This window comes from Caretta caretta, chromosome 1 (assembly GCF_965140235.1).
Source record: "Caretta caretta isolate rCarCar2 chromosome 1, rCarCar1.hap1, whole genome shotgun sequence".
NCBI classification, from domain to species: domain Eukaryota; kingdom Metazoa; phylum Chordata; order Testudines; family Cheloniidae; genus Caretta; species Caretta caretta.
Genome location: NC_134206.1, coordinates 260,257,778 through 260,275,150, shown reverse-complemented (window position 1 = coordinate 260,275,150; position 17,373 = coordinate 260,257,778). Strand labels below are relative to the sequence as shown.

General features: G+C 47.1%; 1 protein-coding gene across 2 annotated transcripts in view; it reads left to right on the top strand.

Moving 5' to 3' along the window:
• Positions 1-12,365, top strand: part of PDGFB (platelet derived growth factor subunit B) — a 30,448-nt gene extending 18,083 nt beyond the window's left edge. Inside the window, exons 3-8 of one of the 2 annotated variants that reach the window (XM_075124182.1) lie at positions 1,602-1,698; positions 4,656-4,736; positions 5,759-5,958; positions 7,729-7,870; positions 8,290-8,453; positions 9,811-12,365. In XM_075124182.1, the coding sequence (XP_074980283.1) occupies positions 1,602-1,698; positions 4,656-4,736; positions 5,759-5,958; positions 7,729-7,870; positions 8,290-8,426 (657 nt within the window). In that variant the 3' untranslated portion in view covers positions 8,427-8,453; positions 9,811-12,365. Of the gene's footprint in view, positions 1-1,601; positions 1,699-4,655; positions 4,737-5,758; positions 5,959-7,728; positions 7,871-8,289; positions 8,458-9,810 lie in introns of both variants that reach the window. The other variant, XM_048834372.2, reaches the window with a different exon arrangement.
• Positions 12,366-17,373: the final 5,008 nt, after the last annotated feature.

The window sequence follows — 17,373 nt, the reverse complement described above, 5'->3', positions numbered from 1 at the left end:
AAGATGGTCACGCTGGTTCCAACCCAGGTGCAGCTTGGTAATTATCAGAAGTCATCCTCATGTGACAGCTGTTTGGTGGCCCCTGAATGACATGAGTTTATGGCCTCTCCACGGTGTGTCTTGTGGGAAGATGCCTACATCACAAAAAACACCATGAAAACTGGCATTAGCTGGCTCTCTTATTGGCAGCCTCAGTAGAGAGTCCAAGGATTTAGTGGGCTGGGAAACTGCACTTCTCTTCTCATCCCTAAAAATGGTCCCTAAAGGTCAGACCTGAGGCCCATTGGTAACAGGGAAGGGGGCAACAGCATGTGGGGTGAAACTTGCATTGCCATTGCCTGTGTGGTACCTGCTCTGTGGATAAACAGAGGATTCATTGTCTCTAGAGTCATCAGTCTGGCACTTTTCCCCAGCACTAAACTGAAATGAAATGTTACACCCTGAAAGCAGTTGAGCAAAGAATAATCTGGCTAAGAGAGCATTCACCAGAACCCAGGGTACAGGCATCTCACTAATAATCATAAAACAGTAAAACAACCTACATTTCATAAACACATGGGGTCAAATTCTCCTCTCCGTTACAACGGGGCAGCCCGCCGGGGTTCAGCTACCACGCACTGCACAGCAACCCAATTAGGCAAGCAGCTGAAAGGCCAACTTTTCACACATGAGTACTCCAGAATAAAGAGAGCGTGGAGCTAACCGAATAGTTGAGTAATACTTTTCTGTTTCTTTTCCTATTATTTTGGAAATGTGTTTTAATAAGTACTTGCTTTCCCATGCCTCTACTCTGTAGTCCTGCAGGGCAGTCCCAGGGACCAATTCAGAGTTGATATAAGTGGCTGAGATTTCATTGAGCTCCATGGAATTGCACTCACTTACACCAGCTCTGAATCTGGCATGTAACCTAGCATTTGTAATGTCAGCATTCAAGGTTTATGACATTGAAATCCAATGTTTATGACATCACAGCCCAGCACCATGGAAATAACTGTGATGTCGTGGTGCAGAGTTTGTGACTTTACTGCTGGATCAAACAGGAGTAGCAAATTGGTCTGTGAAAGAGGAGTCAGTCTCCCTTTCCACTTCTTTTTTTTAACAGTGCCCAAATGTGCACATAATTGGCCAATGGGATTTAAAAACAAACAAAACCTGCAGAACATCTGACAGATCATGAATGAGTTTCATAACAGAGGGAAATATTGGGAAGGTTTTCTCTGATATTTTGAAAACTCCAGTACTGTATGCACCAGGACTGCCAGCCACCTGGTGAGGTCACACAATCTATCCTTGTATAATGAAACTTCCCTGACTGTTGGCAAAGTATTTAGGGCTCCTCAGCGTGTAATGCTATTGCTCAGCAATTCTCAGACTTCATTCCGCAGACCACTTTGTAAGAGGCAGAGATTCTCTCATTTCGCTTCTCTCAGATTTCCCATCCCACACTTTCATGGCAGCTTTTCTCTCTCCGTTTGGCTGGTTCCCTACCTCTCCCTCCCACTGCCACCTTCCCCTTCCTCACCATAATTAGAGTTGTTTGTGCAGGATTGGCATTCAATACCTGTGTAACATTTGTTTCCTACTTTGTTATTGTCTGGTAGGGGGACCCCATCCCAGAAGACATTTACAAGATAATGAGTGACAGCTCGGTGCACTCCAGGAGTGACCTCCAGCGTGCCCTGCAGATAGACTCCGTAGGTAAATCTCCTCTACACCAAACACTCCTCTTCCTTCCTTACATCTCATGGTGGGAGTACCTTTCTTTTTCCATCAGGTACACTGGCAAGGCTTACTCACTCTAAATATCAAAACATGTTACTCTCTAGGTGCCAGTCTATCAAGCTATACTGCAAAACTCAGTTACAATAGGGCTGGGTGCTGGGGAGATTTAAATAGCCTGGTTCATGGAATGAGAAGCTTGAGAAAAACCCAAGCAAGCTTCTGAACTAGGAGATTCCCAGAGAGGTGGTTGGAGTGGAAGGTGAGTAGATTAGGAGGTGCACAAGCGAGCGAGTGAACTAGCTTATGAGCTGATGCAAAGGCACACAGGTGAATGGATGAAGTGGGCTTTGAGGAGATGCACAAGTGGATGAATTGACTGATCCATGGGTAGACAGAAAGACAGACTAGTGGGTGGTTGGGAGGTGGCCTGGTGAACTGATAGCACTCATCTAGGAGAAGGTGGGCATATGTGCAGGGGGAGGAGGGATGAGAGAGCTGGTCCCCAAGTAGAATAGATAGGGAGGGGCATAGGCAGGTGTGTGGACTGGTTCACAGGTAGGTCCTTCTATGAGATGATAGAAAAGGGAAGAAGGATGTGGGATTGTGTCAGGCTGACTAAACTGGTGGTGGGATTGGAATTGCTTTGTCATTTTCTGTGGGTAATAGCTCAGAGTTTGCAGTGCTTGGGAACACCTGGCCAGGACTGAAGTCACAGAGCAGCAGCCCAGGGAGCAAAGTGTGGAGGGATTGGCACATGTGGGAATAGGACCACGTGTCACGGTCGCCAGGCTGGATCAGGAATTTATTTATAAACGGTCTCTTCAGAGTGAATTCCATTCTATTCTAACCTCTGCTCCCGCCCGTCCCCCTCCACCCCCCTCGCCTTCTCTCTTGTGTTTTGTCTGTTTGTAGCTTTGTAATCCTTGCCGAGACACTATCTACGGGGGAACAGAATTTCCTGCTTTTGTTTCCTATGCCAGTCGGACCACTGGCACGTTCTCAAAAGCATTCCCGCTCCCTTTCAAAATGGTCTGGGAGGGGGGGAGAGAACCAGCTGTGGGCTGCTATTGTTTTCCTTAAAAAGAGGCGACGAGGTCCCCCCCAGTTCTTCTTCTGAGTCCATGAGCCACACAATGGGGCAGCTTCCAAAATTAGAAGCACTGCCTTTTGCAAGCCTGGGTCCCCACCCCTGTCAGCAACAGCAGCAATGGCCTATCAAGAAGAAGGGGGGGAGAAGGGGGACCTCGGTTTTCAATAGAAGATTTGTTTCAAGTCAACAGTGTTGCTATTTTTTTCTCATCAACTCAACCTTTATGCAAAAGGCAACCCCCACCCTGGCCTGATAAAATTCCAGAGAACGCAAGATGGGGGGAGGGGGAGAGACAGAGAAGATGTGTGCAGTCTGTCATGTCCTATAGTTTATGTAAGGGATACATTTCTGTTCCAGTGACTAACCACTCATATGCTTAAGAAATGAAACAGGATTCTCTTGGGAGACCAGGGGTTTGGGAATGGGCTATGAAGCCTTTCAAGTTGGTTCCACACTAAACCCAGATTAGGAAAGACTGGATGACGCAGGGGATCACATATGGGACTGAAAGCTTTCATACCCAAGTTACAGATTCCAATCTGCCCTCAAGTAGTTAGTGACTGCATGTCATTACTCTTCGCTGGCCTATGTGAAATCAGCCTGGTGTTGTCACAGCAGGCCGGCAGACAGGTGTTCACATCACAATATCCACCAATGATGACTTGTTAACTTGTGGACTGAATAGAGACCAAATGCTCCTCTCACCCTTAAGAAGTGGCCTTCTCCAGGGCAGGGGTGAAGTGCATTATGGGGAGTGATAGGTGTGGGAAGCTTGCTCTGCTGTTGTGCCTGATAAAGAGAGATCTTCAGTCCAGTGCCTTGTCCCGGGCCTGAATTCACTTTAATACAATAACTCCCTGGAGGCTGATGCCCATTTTGCCTCCCACTGCAGCTACACCAGGCCACCGAAGGAGAGAGCTGCCACTGGGTGGGAGTTGTCTCTGAACACTGCTGTTGTCTGGGGCTCAGGAGGGGCCACTTACTAGAGCAACCCATGGAGACTTTGAGAATTTCTCTGTTCAGCACTTCCTATGGGAAAGCAGTGGGATGGGGATACTGGGAACTGGGCTGACTGCTACCAGTCCTCCTCCCCTCCTTCCCAACTACCCCCAGTACCTGAGTTTTAACTGACAGTAATAGAGGGGAAGAGTTATTTTAAACTCATTTTTCTATTCTCATGCCAAAAAAGTTGATTACCTCAAATGAGCATGGTGGGTTGGGAGAGAGAACGCAAGTACCCCACCGCCACCTCATCTAACGCACCTGCATCCTGACCTCCCGCAGCCCTGCTATTCCAGTTCTGGGTCCTCCACTCAGCTCTGCCAGTGCCCCTCAGTCCTGCTCCGTAGCACCCTCTGTTATTCCAGTCCTAGGACAAACACACAACTCTACCACTGCACTTCAGGTTTCACCTGCAGCACCTCCTGCTAATCCAGCCTTGCTCCTTGCCCTCCAGCCCAGCTCAGCTGATTCATCTGAATCTTGACTTGCAACTCCCTCCGCTACGCCACTTATATTCCAAATAGCTCTGCTAAAGTGCATCTCACTCTTGCCCTAAAGTATCTTCTGCAAGTCCAGTCCTGGGCCTCCCTTTAACGAGATATGCCAGTTACTGTGAATGGAGCAGTATGATGAGGTGAACAAATGTAGAGACTCCCCACACTCATTGCACTTGTGACCTGAGCTGGGACTTGAACTTAAAACTCTGGACAGGACATGCTAGTGCATTAACTAGACTGATGAATCACCCAAATGCTGCCTCCTCTGTCACTTGATGCCCACACCATTGCCTCACTTTTTTAACCTCTACATTGTCTTCTTTGGCTATGTCCTTCTCTTGCAGAAGAGGATGGCTCCAGTTTGGACCTGAACTCAACCCGAGCCCATCCTGGTCAAAACTTGCCTCGAGTGAGACGAAGTCTAGGTGAGTGACAGACTCAGACCTAACTTCTGTGCAGGAGTTTCAGTGTAAGTGGGAGATTAGGTATACAGATACAGTACATGGGTATATACAGTCTGCATCTGTGTCCACCAGGAGTGTATGAATGTGCCTGTGCGTGTTTAAGTGTGTTCACTGTGCATATGTGCATTTAGCCACGTACGTGTGTTTGTGTTACGGAGCCTATGTCTGCCTCTATGCTACCAAATGTAGTCTCCTTCTTTCAGCATTGCTGTAACTGCCCCAGTGCCGGGGTAGTGCAGACAGCAGGGTGCAGGCATTTCCAGCACTGTGTCCCAATGCCCTCCTCTGGCTGGGCCTTCGGACTTGGTGTTGGAAATGCCTGAGCCCTGTCTGCATTAGCATTCACTTCATAGCTTGTACCAGTACTGGAAAACAAGCACTAGATATGCTATTGTAGTCACGTCTTGTGTCAGTCAGTGACTAACTCTGTTTCTGCTGAGTGTGCTACTGCCCTAAGCAAACGTAGAGACTGCTATTAATTGTTAAGTATTGAAATTAGCTGAAATAATTCAACAGAGTGGAATGATAATGGACCAGGCCTGGTGCCCTAGCAATTGTTATTTGCACTTTTTGATTCCCAGTCCCATCCTCTGGCTCCAGCTGGGGCCAGCAGGGCCTGAAAGCGCTGCAGAGGCCAAGCGTTCAGCACCTGCAGTAGAGGAGCTGGTGTTTGGAAGCAGGAGACATCATTCTGCAGCAAATCACTCTGTCTCGTTACACAGCAGCACTGACTAGCCCCTGTCCTTTCCGGCCCGAGATGTGAGCTGTAGTTATTATTTATTATGTACCATCAGGATGCTTGGCCCTTTGAAGGAGACAGTGAGGGGCATTGAATGGGTGCAGGATGGAGAAAGAATATATATCTGTCGCTCCAGGAAAGTGTGAGCCTTTGTCCGATAACCTAGTGGGGTTGCATCAGGTTTCTGGGAGTAGCCTGTGAAGACCTATTTCACCATTTTTCTCTTCGGTCCCTCTATATGCAGTGGTAGATGCTGAGCCAGCAGTACTCGCAGAGTGCAAGACACGGACAGAGGTCTTTGAAATCTCCCGGAGCATGGTAGATTCCACCAATGCCAACTTCGTGGTGTGGCCGCCGTGTGTGGAGGTGCAGCGGTGCTCCGGGTGCTGCAACAACCGCAACATGCAGTGTCGCCCCACAATGGTCCACGTGCGGCATGTCCAGGTACACAAGAATCCTCTCTCCTCTCCCTCCCCCTTGCTTCCTTCTCTCATGGCCCCTCCACTAAAAACACAAACCAACTGTAGTCATACAAGTGAGGGGCCAACAGTGCTGGCCTCTCCATCACCGCTCTGACGATGCACCTCAGCCCAAACACACGAACTGATACAGCATCTCCTCCTCCTCTCCTTTCCCCTCTGTGATCTTCCTGCCTAGCCCGGCTGTAAACAGACACCTGATAGCTGACCTCTTGCTCTGATCATGCTAGCTCTTCAGTTAATAGTGGTTTCCACACTTCCTCCCAGACAGCTCATTTCAAAATATAATCCTGCCGCACAAATCTTCTGCCTGACCTGTGAGAGATTCCCTCAGGCCCTGGGCAGGCTGGTGTGTGTGTCTGCTTTATCAGGAAATTCTTTTCTCAGAAAAGCCACTCTGAATGAGGGAGAAATAAGAGAGAGGGGGAGAAATGGGAGTTGTTTTTGTGGAAAAAGCAAAGGAGAGGGCAAAAGTCAGCCAGGAAAAGTGACCCGGAAATGGCTTCTCTGAGGACAGAAGTCTCTGTATTGTGTGGTTGGAAATGTTTGTCTAGTGAGCAGCGTGTGGTCTGAAGCGTGTGGGCTTTCAAGGAAAGATAAACAGCCAGTAGGTTTGATCACTGGTTGAGTGATGTTGCCAGGGCCAGTGGTTTGGGAGGATTTCAGTTCCAGACTCAAAGCAGTGATAGTATTTATAGCCCGCAGACCTCCTCAGGGAATGTGGTTTTGTTAGATAAGCTAAACTAGGTCAGGCCTGGTCAGTATTTGAATGGGAAACCACCAGCGCAAATGTAGGGACTGTAGGATGTGCTGCCGGAGATCTAGTAAGAGGTGCTCTTCCCACTGAGGGTACAGCTACACTGCCCCCGCTGGGAAGTGTAAGTCCCACTGCAGGAAGATGTACAGCCCCTAGCTCTGACTGAACTAGTGCTCTAAAAATAATAGTGTGGCCGCAGCAGCTCGGGCTAGCTGCTCAAGTACCATCCCATCCACGATCCTCGGTACGTACTCTGGCTCTTTTTAGCGCACTAGCTCGATCAGAGCTAGCATGTGTACATCTGCTTGAGCTGGAAATTACACCCTTCAGCTGCATTGTACATGTGCCTTGAATCAGTGATGCAAGGACTGCAGAATGGTTCCCGGGAGGACTGTGTTGCCAGACGTGCTGCCCTTAACATGAGACGTGAGCCCCTTGCCATGTTAGTCATTAAAAATCATGAGACAAATTCAGACGTGGCTTCGCTGAAGTTAGTAGAGTTGCGCTTGTTTACATCAGGTCTGAATTTCTCCTCTCTGCCATGCTGTTTTTTGCAACAGTAACGGTTTTAACTCCAGTATCTCAATTCAGTTAATTACATTCTGCCTACCCCAAAACTTCCGCTGTCAAATCTATCAGACCCAGCATTGTTCTGTATTTCTTTTCCCAGTTGTGTAATGTTTCTGGGCACTGTTCATGTTTCATGCAAGAAGCAGCTGTAAGTCAGGAGTGGGTGAAGTGATTCTCTGTGTACAAAGCCAAAGTCAGACCTGCCTGGCTATGTGCTACTCTACTGAAATCAGTGAAAGCTGCACCAAACTGTACCAGGCCTGGATTTGATCCGTGGATTTTAAAGTGCTTTTGGACCCTTTGGGAAGAAGGGCAATAGAGAAATAAAGGTAGTAATCATATTGATGTAGTGGTAGCTGTAGCTGTATTTATATTTTAGATGGGTTTGTTTTTATTCTCACCCAATAGGTAAACAAGATAGAATTTATCCAGAAGAAGCCAAACTTCAAAAAAGCCATTGTGCCCTTGGAGGATCACCTGGAGTGTCGATGTGAGGCACTGTCATCTCGGCCCTCCGGTCGTGGTCGGCCAGATTCACGTGAACACAGAGGTAAGGCTGCTGGTATTAGGGGAAGAGAGGGAAATGCTGCAAGATGAGACAGAGGGCCAGAGCCTCAGCTGCTGTGAATCAGCACAGCGCTGGTGAAGTCCATGGAGCTTTGCTGATTTCCAGTGACTGAAGATTCTGCCCAGAGTGTTGCTTGTGAGAGGGGCAAAAACGGGGGGAAATGGAGGCGGGGAAGGGGGAAAGAAAGACAGAGGAAAGCATGGAATGGGAAAGAGGGAAAGAGCAGAGAGGAAAAGGAGAGTGGAGAAATGAGGAGAATAGATGACGTGAGGAAGAATGGAGGGGAAGGAAGAAGGGGGTCTTCGGCTCTCTTGCTGTAGAGATGGTGGGGAGGGAGTGGTATTTCCAGCTATCTCCGCTGCTGTTCATGGCATGATAGACTCCCATCTCTGTTTTGGCAGGTGAGTCACCATCGATCACTGCAGCCCCTGTTTCAGTGAGACAACGAGCGCGCCGGCTGCCAGCACGAAAGAGAAAACATCGGAAGTTCAAGCATGTCCATGATAAGAAAGTGCTGAAAGAAATCCTCACAGCATAGAGGTGCTGGCCAGGGAGAGAGTGCAAGGCAGGTAATAACAACTGCCACAGGAGGGGGGGCACTTTGGGAAGTGAGCCAGTCTGCTCTTCTAGTCATGGGGAATACCCTTCCCACACACAAGCACTGCCTACACACCTCAATTGCTACCCACAGCACCTGCTGTGACTTCAGCCCTGGGCCTGCCCAGGTATCTCAGTTCTGCAGCTCTTGTTATTCCAGTGTAGGGCCAAGATGCCCAATAGTGCCAAATTGTGTGATCTAATGAAGTAACAGGACTAGCCTGGTACTCACCAAATTCATCCCACTTATGATTCATCACATTTGAACTCATTCTTGCAGAGGTGAAAGGTTTATGCATTAATTCCACTTTACCACTGAGTCCCACTCTACCACCTCCCTTAAAGCTGAGCAAGCCCATCCTCTCTATATCAAAAAACCACTGGAGACCATATTATTTGTCTATTATGTGGAGCTCGCTCTGATCTTCCTTCATGGATTGAGTTTCCACTGGAAATGGAGAATTAATGTCCATTTTGTAGTCTCTGTTGCAGGATTGCTTTTTTTAGTTTTTTGGTTAAAATGGTGGAAGGACAGAAAAGGAGCAGCACTTTGATGAGTCTCGCTGCCCTAACAGGAAGTCTGAGAGCATAACAAAGGTTAAAAAAAAGCAACAGGAGAACTGGAGTCTTGGAATTAAATCTGGAGCCTTTCAATTCTAGGGGCCTGACTCTCTCACTTACAGAGATGTAAATCAGGAGTAACTCCATGGACTCCAATGGAATTTCACTGGTGTAAAGCTAGTGTGAGTTAAAGGAGAATCAGGCCTTGGGTTCTCAATAGGCTAGGCCTTTTGAGACAGTGAAAGAACTGGTCTGAGCACAGAAACTTGGAGCCAGGAGTCTTCTAACCCCACCTTTAGCACTAGGGCTGCTCTGGGTTCTTCTGCCATTTTAATCAAAAAAATACACCTCTAGGTCCCTGGCCTGCCCAAGAATCCAAATGCAAGGGTGATGTGCTGCTATTTTTGCTCCTGTGCCAAGCTTAGCTGGGTCTGTCCTGGAGATAACCAGAAGAATTCAGTGGCTTGGTCTCCAGTGCTATTAATGACAGGTTTCAGAGTAGCAGCCGTGTTAGTCTGTATTCGCAAAAAGAAAAGGAGTACTTGTGGCACTTTACAGACTAACAAATTTATTTGACCATAAGCTTTTGTGAGCTCAAATAAATTTATTAGTCTCTAAGGTGCCACAAGTACTCCTTTTCTTAGTGCTATTAAAGTGGTACTTTAAAGCAAACATTATCATAGAAGAATCAAAGAAGGAAGGAGAATAGTAGAGTGAGATGGGTTCTTATTCTAATTCAGTGTCTGTGTTTGTTTCACTTTTAGGTTTATTTAATATACAGTAAAACCTGTCTTAGAGATCAGCTCTGAAGAGAAACCACCTGTCACGAGCAACTACTTGCAGAGGCCACAGAACACAACCACTGTCTGGTGTGCAAACCTTTGAAGAGAGACCACCTCTTACAAGTGACCACTTTTGCTAACTCCCATGAGTGGTCGCTCTTGGCAGGTTTTACTGTATTTGCTGTATTGCCCCCATGGGGTCCTCAGAGTGATAACTCTTCCTCTCTGTCGGTCTGTCTCGGTGCCCGAGTCGGACGGCAAATGGTGCTTCCCTTTCCATGACCGGACCTTCTCCCTAGATTTCCCTCTCTTCATTTACTAAAAACATTTTAAAGTTTTCCAAAAAAAGAAAAAACATTAGGAAAAAAAAAGAAAAAATCACAACTGGAACAGGATGATGCCTTTCCTACTGCAGAGGATAGAACAGCAAATGGGAAAAAGAAAAATGGGTCAATTTTCCTTTGAGGGGGAAAAATGGGGGGGGGGAATGGGAGCAATTTTCTTCCTTTCCCCTCTTCTTCTTGGTGAGGGTGAGGGACCCTGGCTGAGATCAATGATTGTGATGGACATGTTTTAAAACAGTCAGACCTCAGATTAAGAGAGGAAACCAATGATGGAAAATGCACTAAGGACTTTTATTGTCCCGTCTGGACAGATTTTGTGTGTGTGTGTGTGTATATATATTATTTTAAAAACCACTAAAATGTACAACATCTCGGGGAACAGAAAAAATGAAAGCAAAATGCATTTATCCCATCCACCCCTGGTGCAGACTGGAAGACTCTTGGGGCAGTGGGAAGGAGTGGACAGCTGGCAGAATCATTCTCCCCTCTCCTGGCCCCCTGACAAAGGATGCTGTCTTTGCACATGGCTGTAGAGGTTCGACTTTCCAGTCTGGGGACTTGGGTTATTGTTTAATTCACTTGTATGTGTGTGTATATATATATATATATATATATATATATATATATATATATATATATATATATCTGGTTTTAAAATGGATTTGTTCCACGGTGGGAGGAATCTGCAGGCATGTTTGTGCATCAGCTCAGGTGGGCTAGAAGAAAAGCAAACTTTCCACGGCTTTACCCAGGGTGTGTAGGGTGCAAAATGGGGTGCACAGAGCAATGTCCCTCACTCTCTTTCCCCCTGCTCACAACTCCCCTGCAGGATACAGAATGACAACACAATCAACCAACGAAATTCAGGCTTAGAAACATTACTTCATCAGAACAAACTGTAACTGGCTGACCAGTGATCCTGAGGGCAGGATAATATTATGCAGAAATATCTGAGAGCAGAATAACCCTTTCATGGATAGGAGTACTTGTGGCACCTTAGAGACTAACCAATTTATTTGAGCATGAGCTTTCGTGAGCTACAGCTTCTCATATCACACTCTCAGTTGCTCGCCCCGTCTCTACGTCCCTGGTTCTCCCATTTTCCTCCCCCATTTTTCTCTCTCAAACACACACACGAGGATTTCCTTAACTTACATTAAAGCTCTTTTCAGTTTCAAAAGCACTATAGATCCAAGGAATTTCTTGGGCAGTTGAAGGGGTTTGGGGTGAGGGTAAGGGGAGAAAGTGAACCTCTACTTCACAACAGTGATTAAAAACAGAAACAATCCCCTGTGGTGAAAGAGCATTGATGACTGGTGTCCTGACCTTCACGGACATCTTCGAGAGCTGTAGAAGTCTAGGTGGGAGAGGACAGAATGATTCTTCAGATAGGGACCACCTGTACACACACAATTATTAGGACATTGTTATTTATCATATGTATTGCAGGAGACGACCCAGTCATGGACCACTGTGCTGTGCACACAGAACACAACAACAACAAAACAACATAAACACACAACAACAACAAAAACTGTCCCTGCCCCAAAGAGCTTACAATGCAAGTTAGAGCTATAACTTTCCCAGCTGCCTCTCCTTATTCCATTTCCTTTACTGTGATCATTCTCCCATGGGAGAATGAGGCAGAAGAAGGGGAAAATATGCAGTACCCTCTCCACAGGGAATAACCCCTCTCATGGTCACTCAGTACAGCATACACATTGGGACAGAGGAAACAAGGAGTAGGCTGGAGGTAATTCCACCCTCGTATTTGTGCCCTGGTGGTAAAGGTCCCATCCACCAAATTCAGGTCTCAGTGCAGGCAGAAGTTCCATGGGGAGACTAGCAGCAGGAGAAAGGTGATGATGCAGCAGGATGGGAAGTGCGGTTCATCAGACAGGGGCTTAGATCTCCCCTCACCTCAAGCCCAGAGCTCCTCGCTTGCTGCCAACATCTTTCTCTGCCTCTTGCACTCTGCTCCATTCCCCCTACCCCACCCCATGACTTCTCAAGTCTTAAGACACTTTGCTTTCCTGCTCCAAAATCTCCTTCCTGTGGTTTGTAAAGTTGGTGAGGTTTTTTTTTTTTTTTTTTGCTTTTTTTTATTTTAATGTAAGATTAATTTATACTCAGTACTGTATTTAAAGTTGTAAAAAAATACAAAAACAAACAAACACCCAAACTGTCAACAAAGTGTTAAGTTTCTTCTGTATGCAAAACTAAAAAGGCAAAAAGTGATCAGAGGTCAGACAGAGAATCCCAGCTCCTGCACTTCAACTGAGATTATAAAAGCAGCAACTAGAGACTGAACATTCACATTTGCTTTTCTAGTCCACCCCAGCCGCCAGCCAGGGCTGGGTTTTTCCCTCCTGTGTATTCCTCTGTACTTTGTCCAGTCTAGTTTTCAATGACTCAAGTGCTGGGGACTTCTCATTCTAATATATCTCACCTTTAGCAATGTTTTCTGATGCCCAGCCAGACTTCCCCATTGCTCACTTTCATCCCATTATTCCAGGTTCTACTCCTTTGAGCAACTCAAAACAATTCCTCTTCCTCTCTGGTGTTTACATTCTTCATAGACTCCTAAACAGTTGACATATTCCCCCCTTAGTCATCGTCTAGACATCTACAGCTCTTCTCACATAAGGGTTCAGAAGGCCAAAGTGTTTCCCCTTCCACTGGGTAAGGGAGGGGTTGCACATTCTGGCACCTATGTGTCATAGCACTGCCCCATGCTACAGTGCAGTTAACACACATGTGGGTACAAACAGCTGCCTCAATCTGGGCTGTTCTACAGAGAACTGTTGGAATGTCCCTATGAACTGGCAAATCACCCCCCATTTCTCTATTCCCTGAGCCCCCCGCTCTGTTTTAGTTAGTAAAACAATGTGGAACAATTGCTTCACTAACTAAAAGAGTAATTCAGAGTCTTGGAGAAGCAGCATTCAAAATTCTCTTGCAACTACTTGTGTACAATTGCACCATGCTACCCCACAATCTCCCTGGCACTTTAGAGAAGTTATTCTTCCCTTTCCTTCCTAAAATACTCTCGTGTTGCCTGTTGTGGTTTCTGACTAAATGTAGTACAGGAACATCACAGTTTTAACGGCCCTGGCCTCTTCTTACAGTCTAACCACATGTACAGGAAAAGGCCTGACAGCTCTGAAACTCCACCAGCTCATTGAGCTGAGCTCACTAATTAATACTCAGTTCCCTTTACCTGCTCTCAGGTACAGTGGTTTTCCAACTTTTTTCTAGCAACCCAGTTGAACAAAATTGTTGATGCCCGTGACCCAGCGGAGCTGGGGATGAGGGGTTTGAGAGGGGTTCAGGGCTAGGGATGGGGCCAGGGATGAGGGGTTTAGGATGCAGGAAGGGGCTCCGGATTTGGGGTGGACTCAGGGCTGGGGCAGGAGGTTGGGGGTGCGGGCTTACCTCAGGCGGCTCCCAGTCAGCAGCCCAATGGGGGTGCTAAAGCAGGCTTCCTGCCTGTCCTGGCACTGTGGACCCTGCTGTGCTCCTCAAGCAGCCAGGTCCAGCTCCTAGGTGGAGGCACGCAAGTGGCTCTGCATGGCTCTCGCCTGTAGGCACTGCCCCACCCCCCAGCTCCCATTGACCAGGAACCAGCCAATGGGAGTGTGGAACCGGTGCTCGGGCAGCACACAGAGCCCCATGACCCCCTGCCTAGGAGCTGGACCAGCTGCTGGCCACATCCGGGGTGCAGCGCAGTGTCAGAACAGGTAGGGACTAGCCAGCCTTAGCTGGGCAGCACTGCTAATGGGACTTTTAATGGCCTGGACGGTGGTGCTGACCAGAGCTGCTGCGACCCAGTACTGAGTTGCAATCTGCAGTTTGAAAACCACTGCTCTGGTTGAGGGAGCCAAGCACAACCAATATATTCAACACAGAGGTATACAGACCCAAGTGGGAGCTCCTTTTTCCACTCCCTAGGTGGCAGATCCAAAGAGCTCAATGTTCTATATAGTCCCTAATCCAGAGGCTACCTCCAAATAAAGGGCCTGGATTCCAGTGTTCCAAAGTTCATCTCTTATTCGGGCACTGTTCATTAAAGGTGTAGGACAATTGCTACACTCCTCCTATAGGAAGCTTTACTTCAGTGGTAGGTGAATGGCCCCTACCTGCATTCTCTACAGCACATTGGGATTAGCAGAGTGGAAAGTGCTAGTGAAATCTAAGAGATGATGCTGATGCAAAGTGCTTTGGTCTAGAAATGGGGATTGGACTTCCTGTAAGAACAGGCATTTTCTCATGAGACTTCTCCAGGCTAGTCTTACAATTTGAGAGACTTCAAGTAGCTTGGGTTGATGGGAATTGTGTGCAAGGCAATGAAGAATCGGGCATTCAGAATTCAGGTCAGATCCATACAGATTGTACCCCCACTTGTGGAAGAAGGGGAGGCTGTGTTCCCACTCCATAAGCCCAGGATGGGACATGTTCCCTCTCTGTCCTCTACACACACGCCACTGCTACAGCAGTTCAAACAGACCGGTACAAAATCATCTGGAAGAGTGACAACAAGCAAACAGGTTTCAGAGGAACAGCCGTGTTAGTCTGTATTCGCAAAAGGAAAGGAGTACTTGTGGCACCTTAGAGACTAACCAATTTATTTGAGCATGAGCTTTCGTGAGCTACAGCTCACTTCATCAGATGTTTACCGTGGAAACTGCAGCAGACTTTATATACACACAGAGAATATGAAACAATACCTCCTCCCACCCCACTGTCCTGCTGGTAATAGCTTATCTAAAGTGATCAACAGGTGGGCCATTTCCAGCACAAATCCAGGTTTTCTCACCCTCCACCCCCCACACAAATTCACTCTCCTGCTGGTGCTAGCCCATCCAAAGTGACAACTCTTTGCATAATCAAGTCGGGCTATTTCCTGCATAGATCAAGGTTTTCTCACATCCCCCCCACCCCCATACACACACAAACTCACTCTCCTGCTGGTAATAGCTCATCTAAACTGACCACTCTCCAAGTTTAAATCCAAGTTAAACCAGAACATCTGGGGGGGGGGTAGGAAAAAACAAGAAGAAACAGGCTACCTTGCATAATGACTTAGCCACTCCCAGTCTCTATTTAAGCCTAAATTAATAGTATCCAATTTGCAAATGAATTCCAATTCAGCAGTTTCTCGCTGGAGTCTGGATTTGAAGTTTTTTTGTTTTAAGATAGCGACCTTCATGTCTGTGATTGCGTGACCAGAGAGATTGAAGTGTTCTCCGACTGGTTTATGAATGTTATAATTCTTGACATCTGATTTGTGTCCATTTATTCTTTTACGTAGAGACTGTCCAGTTTGACCGATGTACATGGCAGAGGGGCATTGCTGGCACATGATGGCATATATCACATTGGTGGATGTGCAGGTGAACGAGCCTCTGATAGTGTGGCTGATGTTATTAGGCCCTGTGATGGTGTCCCCTGAATAGATATGTGGGCACAATTGGCAACGGGCTTTGTTGCAAGGATAAGTTCCTGGGTTAGTGGTTCTGTTGTGTGGTATGTGGTTGTTGGTGAGTATTTGCTTCAGGTTGCGGGGCTGTCTGTAGGCAAGGACTGGCCTGTCTCCCAAGACTTGTGAGAGTGTTGGGTCATCCTTTAGGATAGGTTGTAGATCCTTAATAATGCGTTGGAGGGGTTTTAGTTGGGGGCTGAAGGTGACCGCTAGTGGCGTTCTGTTATTTTCTTTGTTAGGCCTGTCCTGTAGTAGGTAACTTCTGGGAACTCTTCTGGCTCTATCAATCTGTTTCTTTACTTCTGCGGGTGGGTATTGTAGTTGTAAGAAAGCTTGACAGAGATCTTGTAGGTGTTTGTCTCTGTCTGAGGGGTTGGAGCAAATGCGGTTGTATCGCAGAGCTTGGCTGTAGACGATGGATCGTGTGGTGTGGTCAGGGTGAAAGCTGGAGGCATGCAGGTAGGAATAGCGGTCAGTAGGTTTCCGGTATAGGGTGGTGTTTATGTGGCCATTGTTTATTAGCACTGTAGTGTCCAGGAAGTGGATCTCTTGTGTGGACTGGACCAGGCTGAGGTTGGTGGTGGGATGGAAATTGTTGAAGTCGTGGTGGAATTCCTCAAGGGCTTCTTTTCCATGGGTCCAGATGATGAAGATGTCATCAATATAGCGCAAGTAGAGTAGGGGCTTTAGGGGACGAGAGCTGAGGAAGCGTTGTTCTAAATCAGCCATAAAAATGTTGGCATACTGTGGGGCCATGCGGGTACCCATAGCAGTGCCGCTGATCTGAAGGTATACATTGTCCCCAAATGTGAAATAGTTATGGGTAAGGACAAAGTCACAAAGTTCAGCCACCAGGTTAGCCGTGACATTATCGGGGATAGTGTTCTTGACGGCTTGTAGTCCATCTTTGTGTGGAATGTTGGTGTAGAGGGCTTCTACATCCATAGTAGCCAGGATGGTGTTATCAGGAAGATCACCGATGGATTGAAGTTTCCTCAGGAAGTCAGTGGTGTCTCGAAGGTAGCTGGGAGTGCTGGTAGCGTAGGGCCTGAGGAGGGAGTCTACATAGCCAGACAATCCTGCTGTCAGGGTGCCAATGCCTGAGATGATGGGGCGCCCAGGATTTCCAGGTTTATGGATCTTGGGTAGTAGATAGAATATCCCAGGTCGGGGTTCCAGGGGTGTGTCTGTGCGGATTTGATCTTGTGCTTTTTCAGGAAGTTTCTTGAGCAAATGCTGTAGTTGCTTTTGGTAACTCTCAGTGGGATCATAGGGTAATGGCTTGTAGAAACTCGTGTTGGAGAGCTGCCGAGCAGCCTCTTGTTCATATTCCGACCTATTCATGATGACAACAGCACCTCCTTTGTCAGCCTTTTTGATTATGATGTCAGAGTTGTTTCTGAGGCTGTGGATGGCATTGCGTTCCGCATGGCTGAGGTTATGGGGCAAGTGATGCATAGCTCCAGCTACTCCTAAATGAGTAAGTGCTGCACGAAACCATTACTCAGAACGCTTTTGACATTACAGCACTTGTTCAATGCCTGGCATCCATATATAACACCTGTCCTAGAACTGATTATAATGTTTGGGTGCAGAAACTTGGATAAGCTTTTACTTCAGGACTAATTGAACTAGTGTAGTGTACAATGTTTTCTCTCCAGTGAGGAGAGGAAACCACAGCACTGATGCTGCACTGGCGTAGTCAGGCCTCCAAACGCC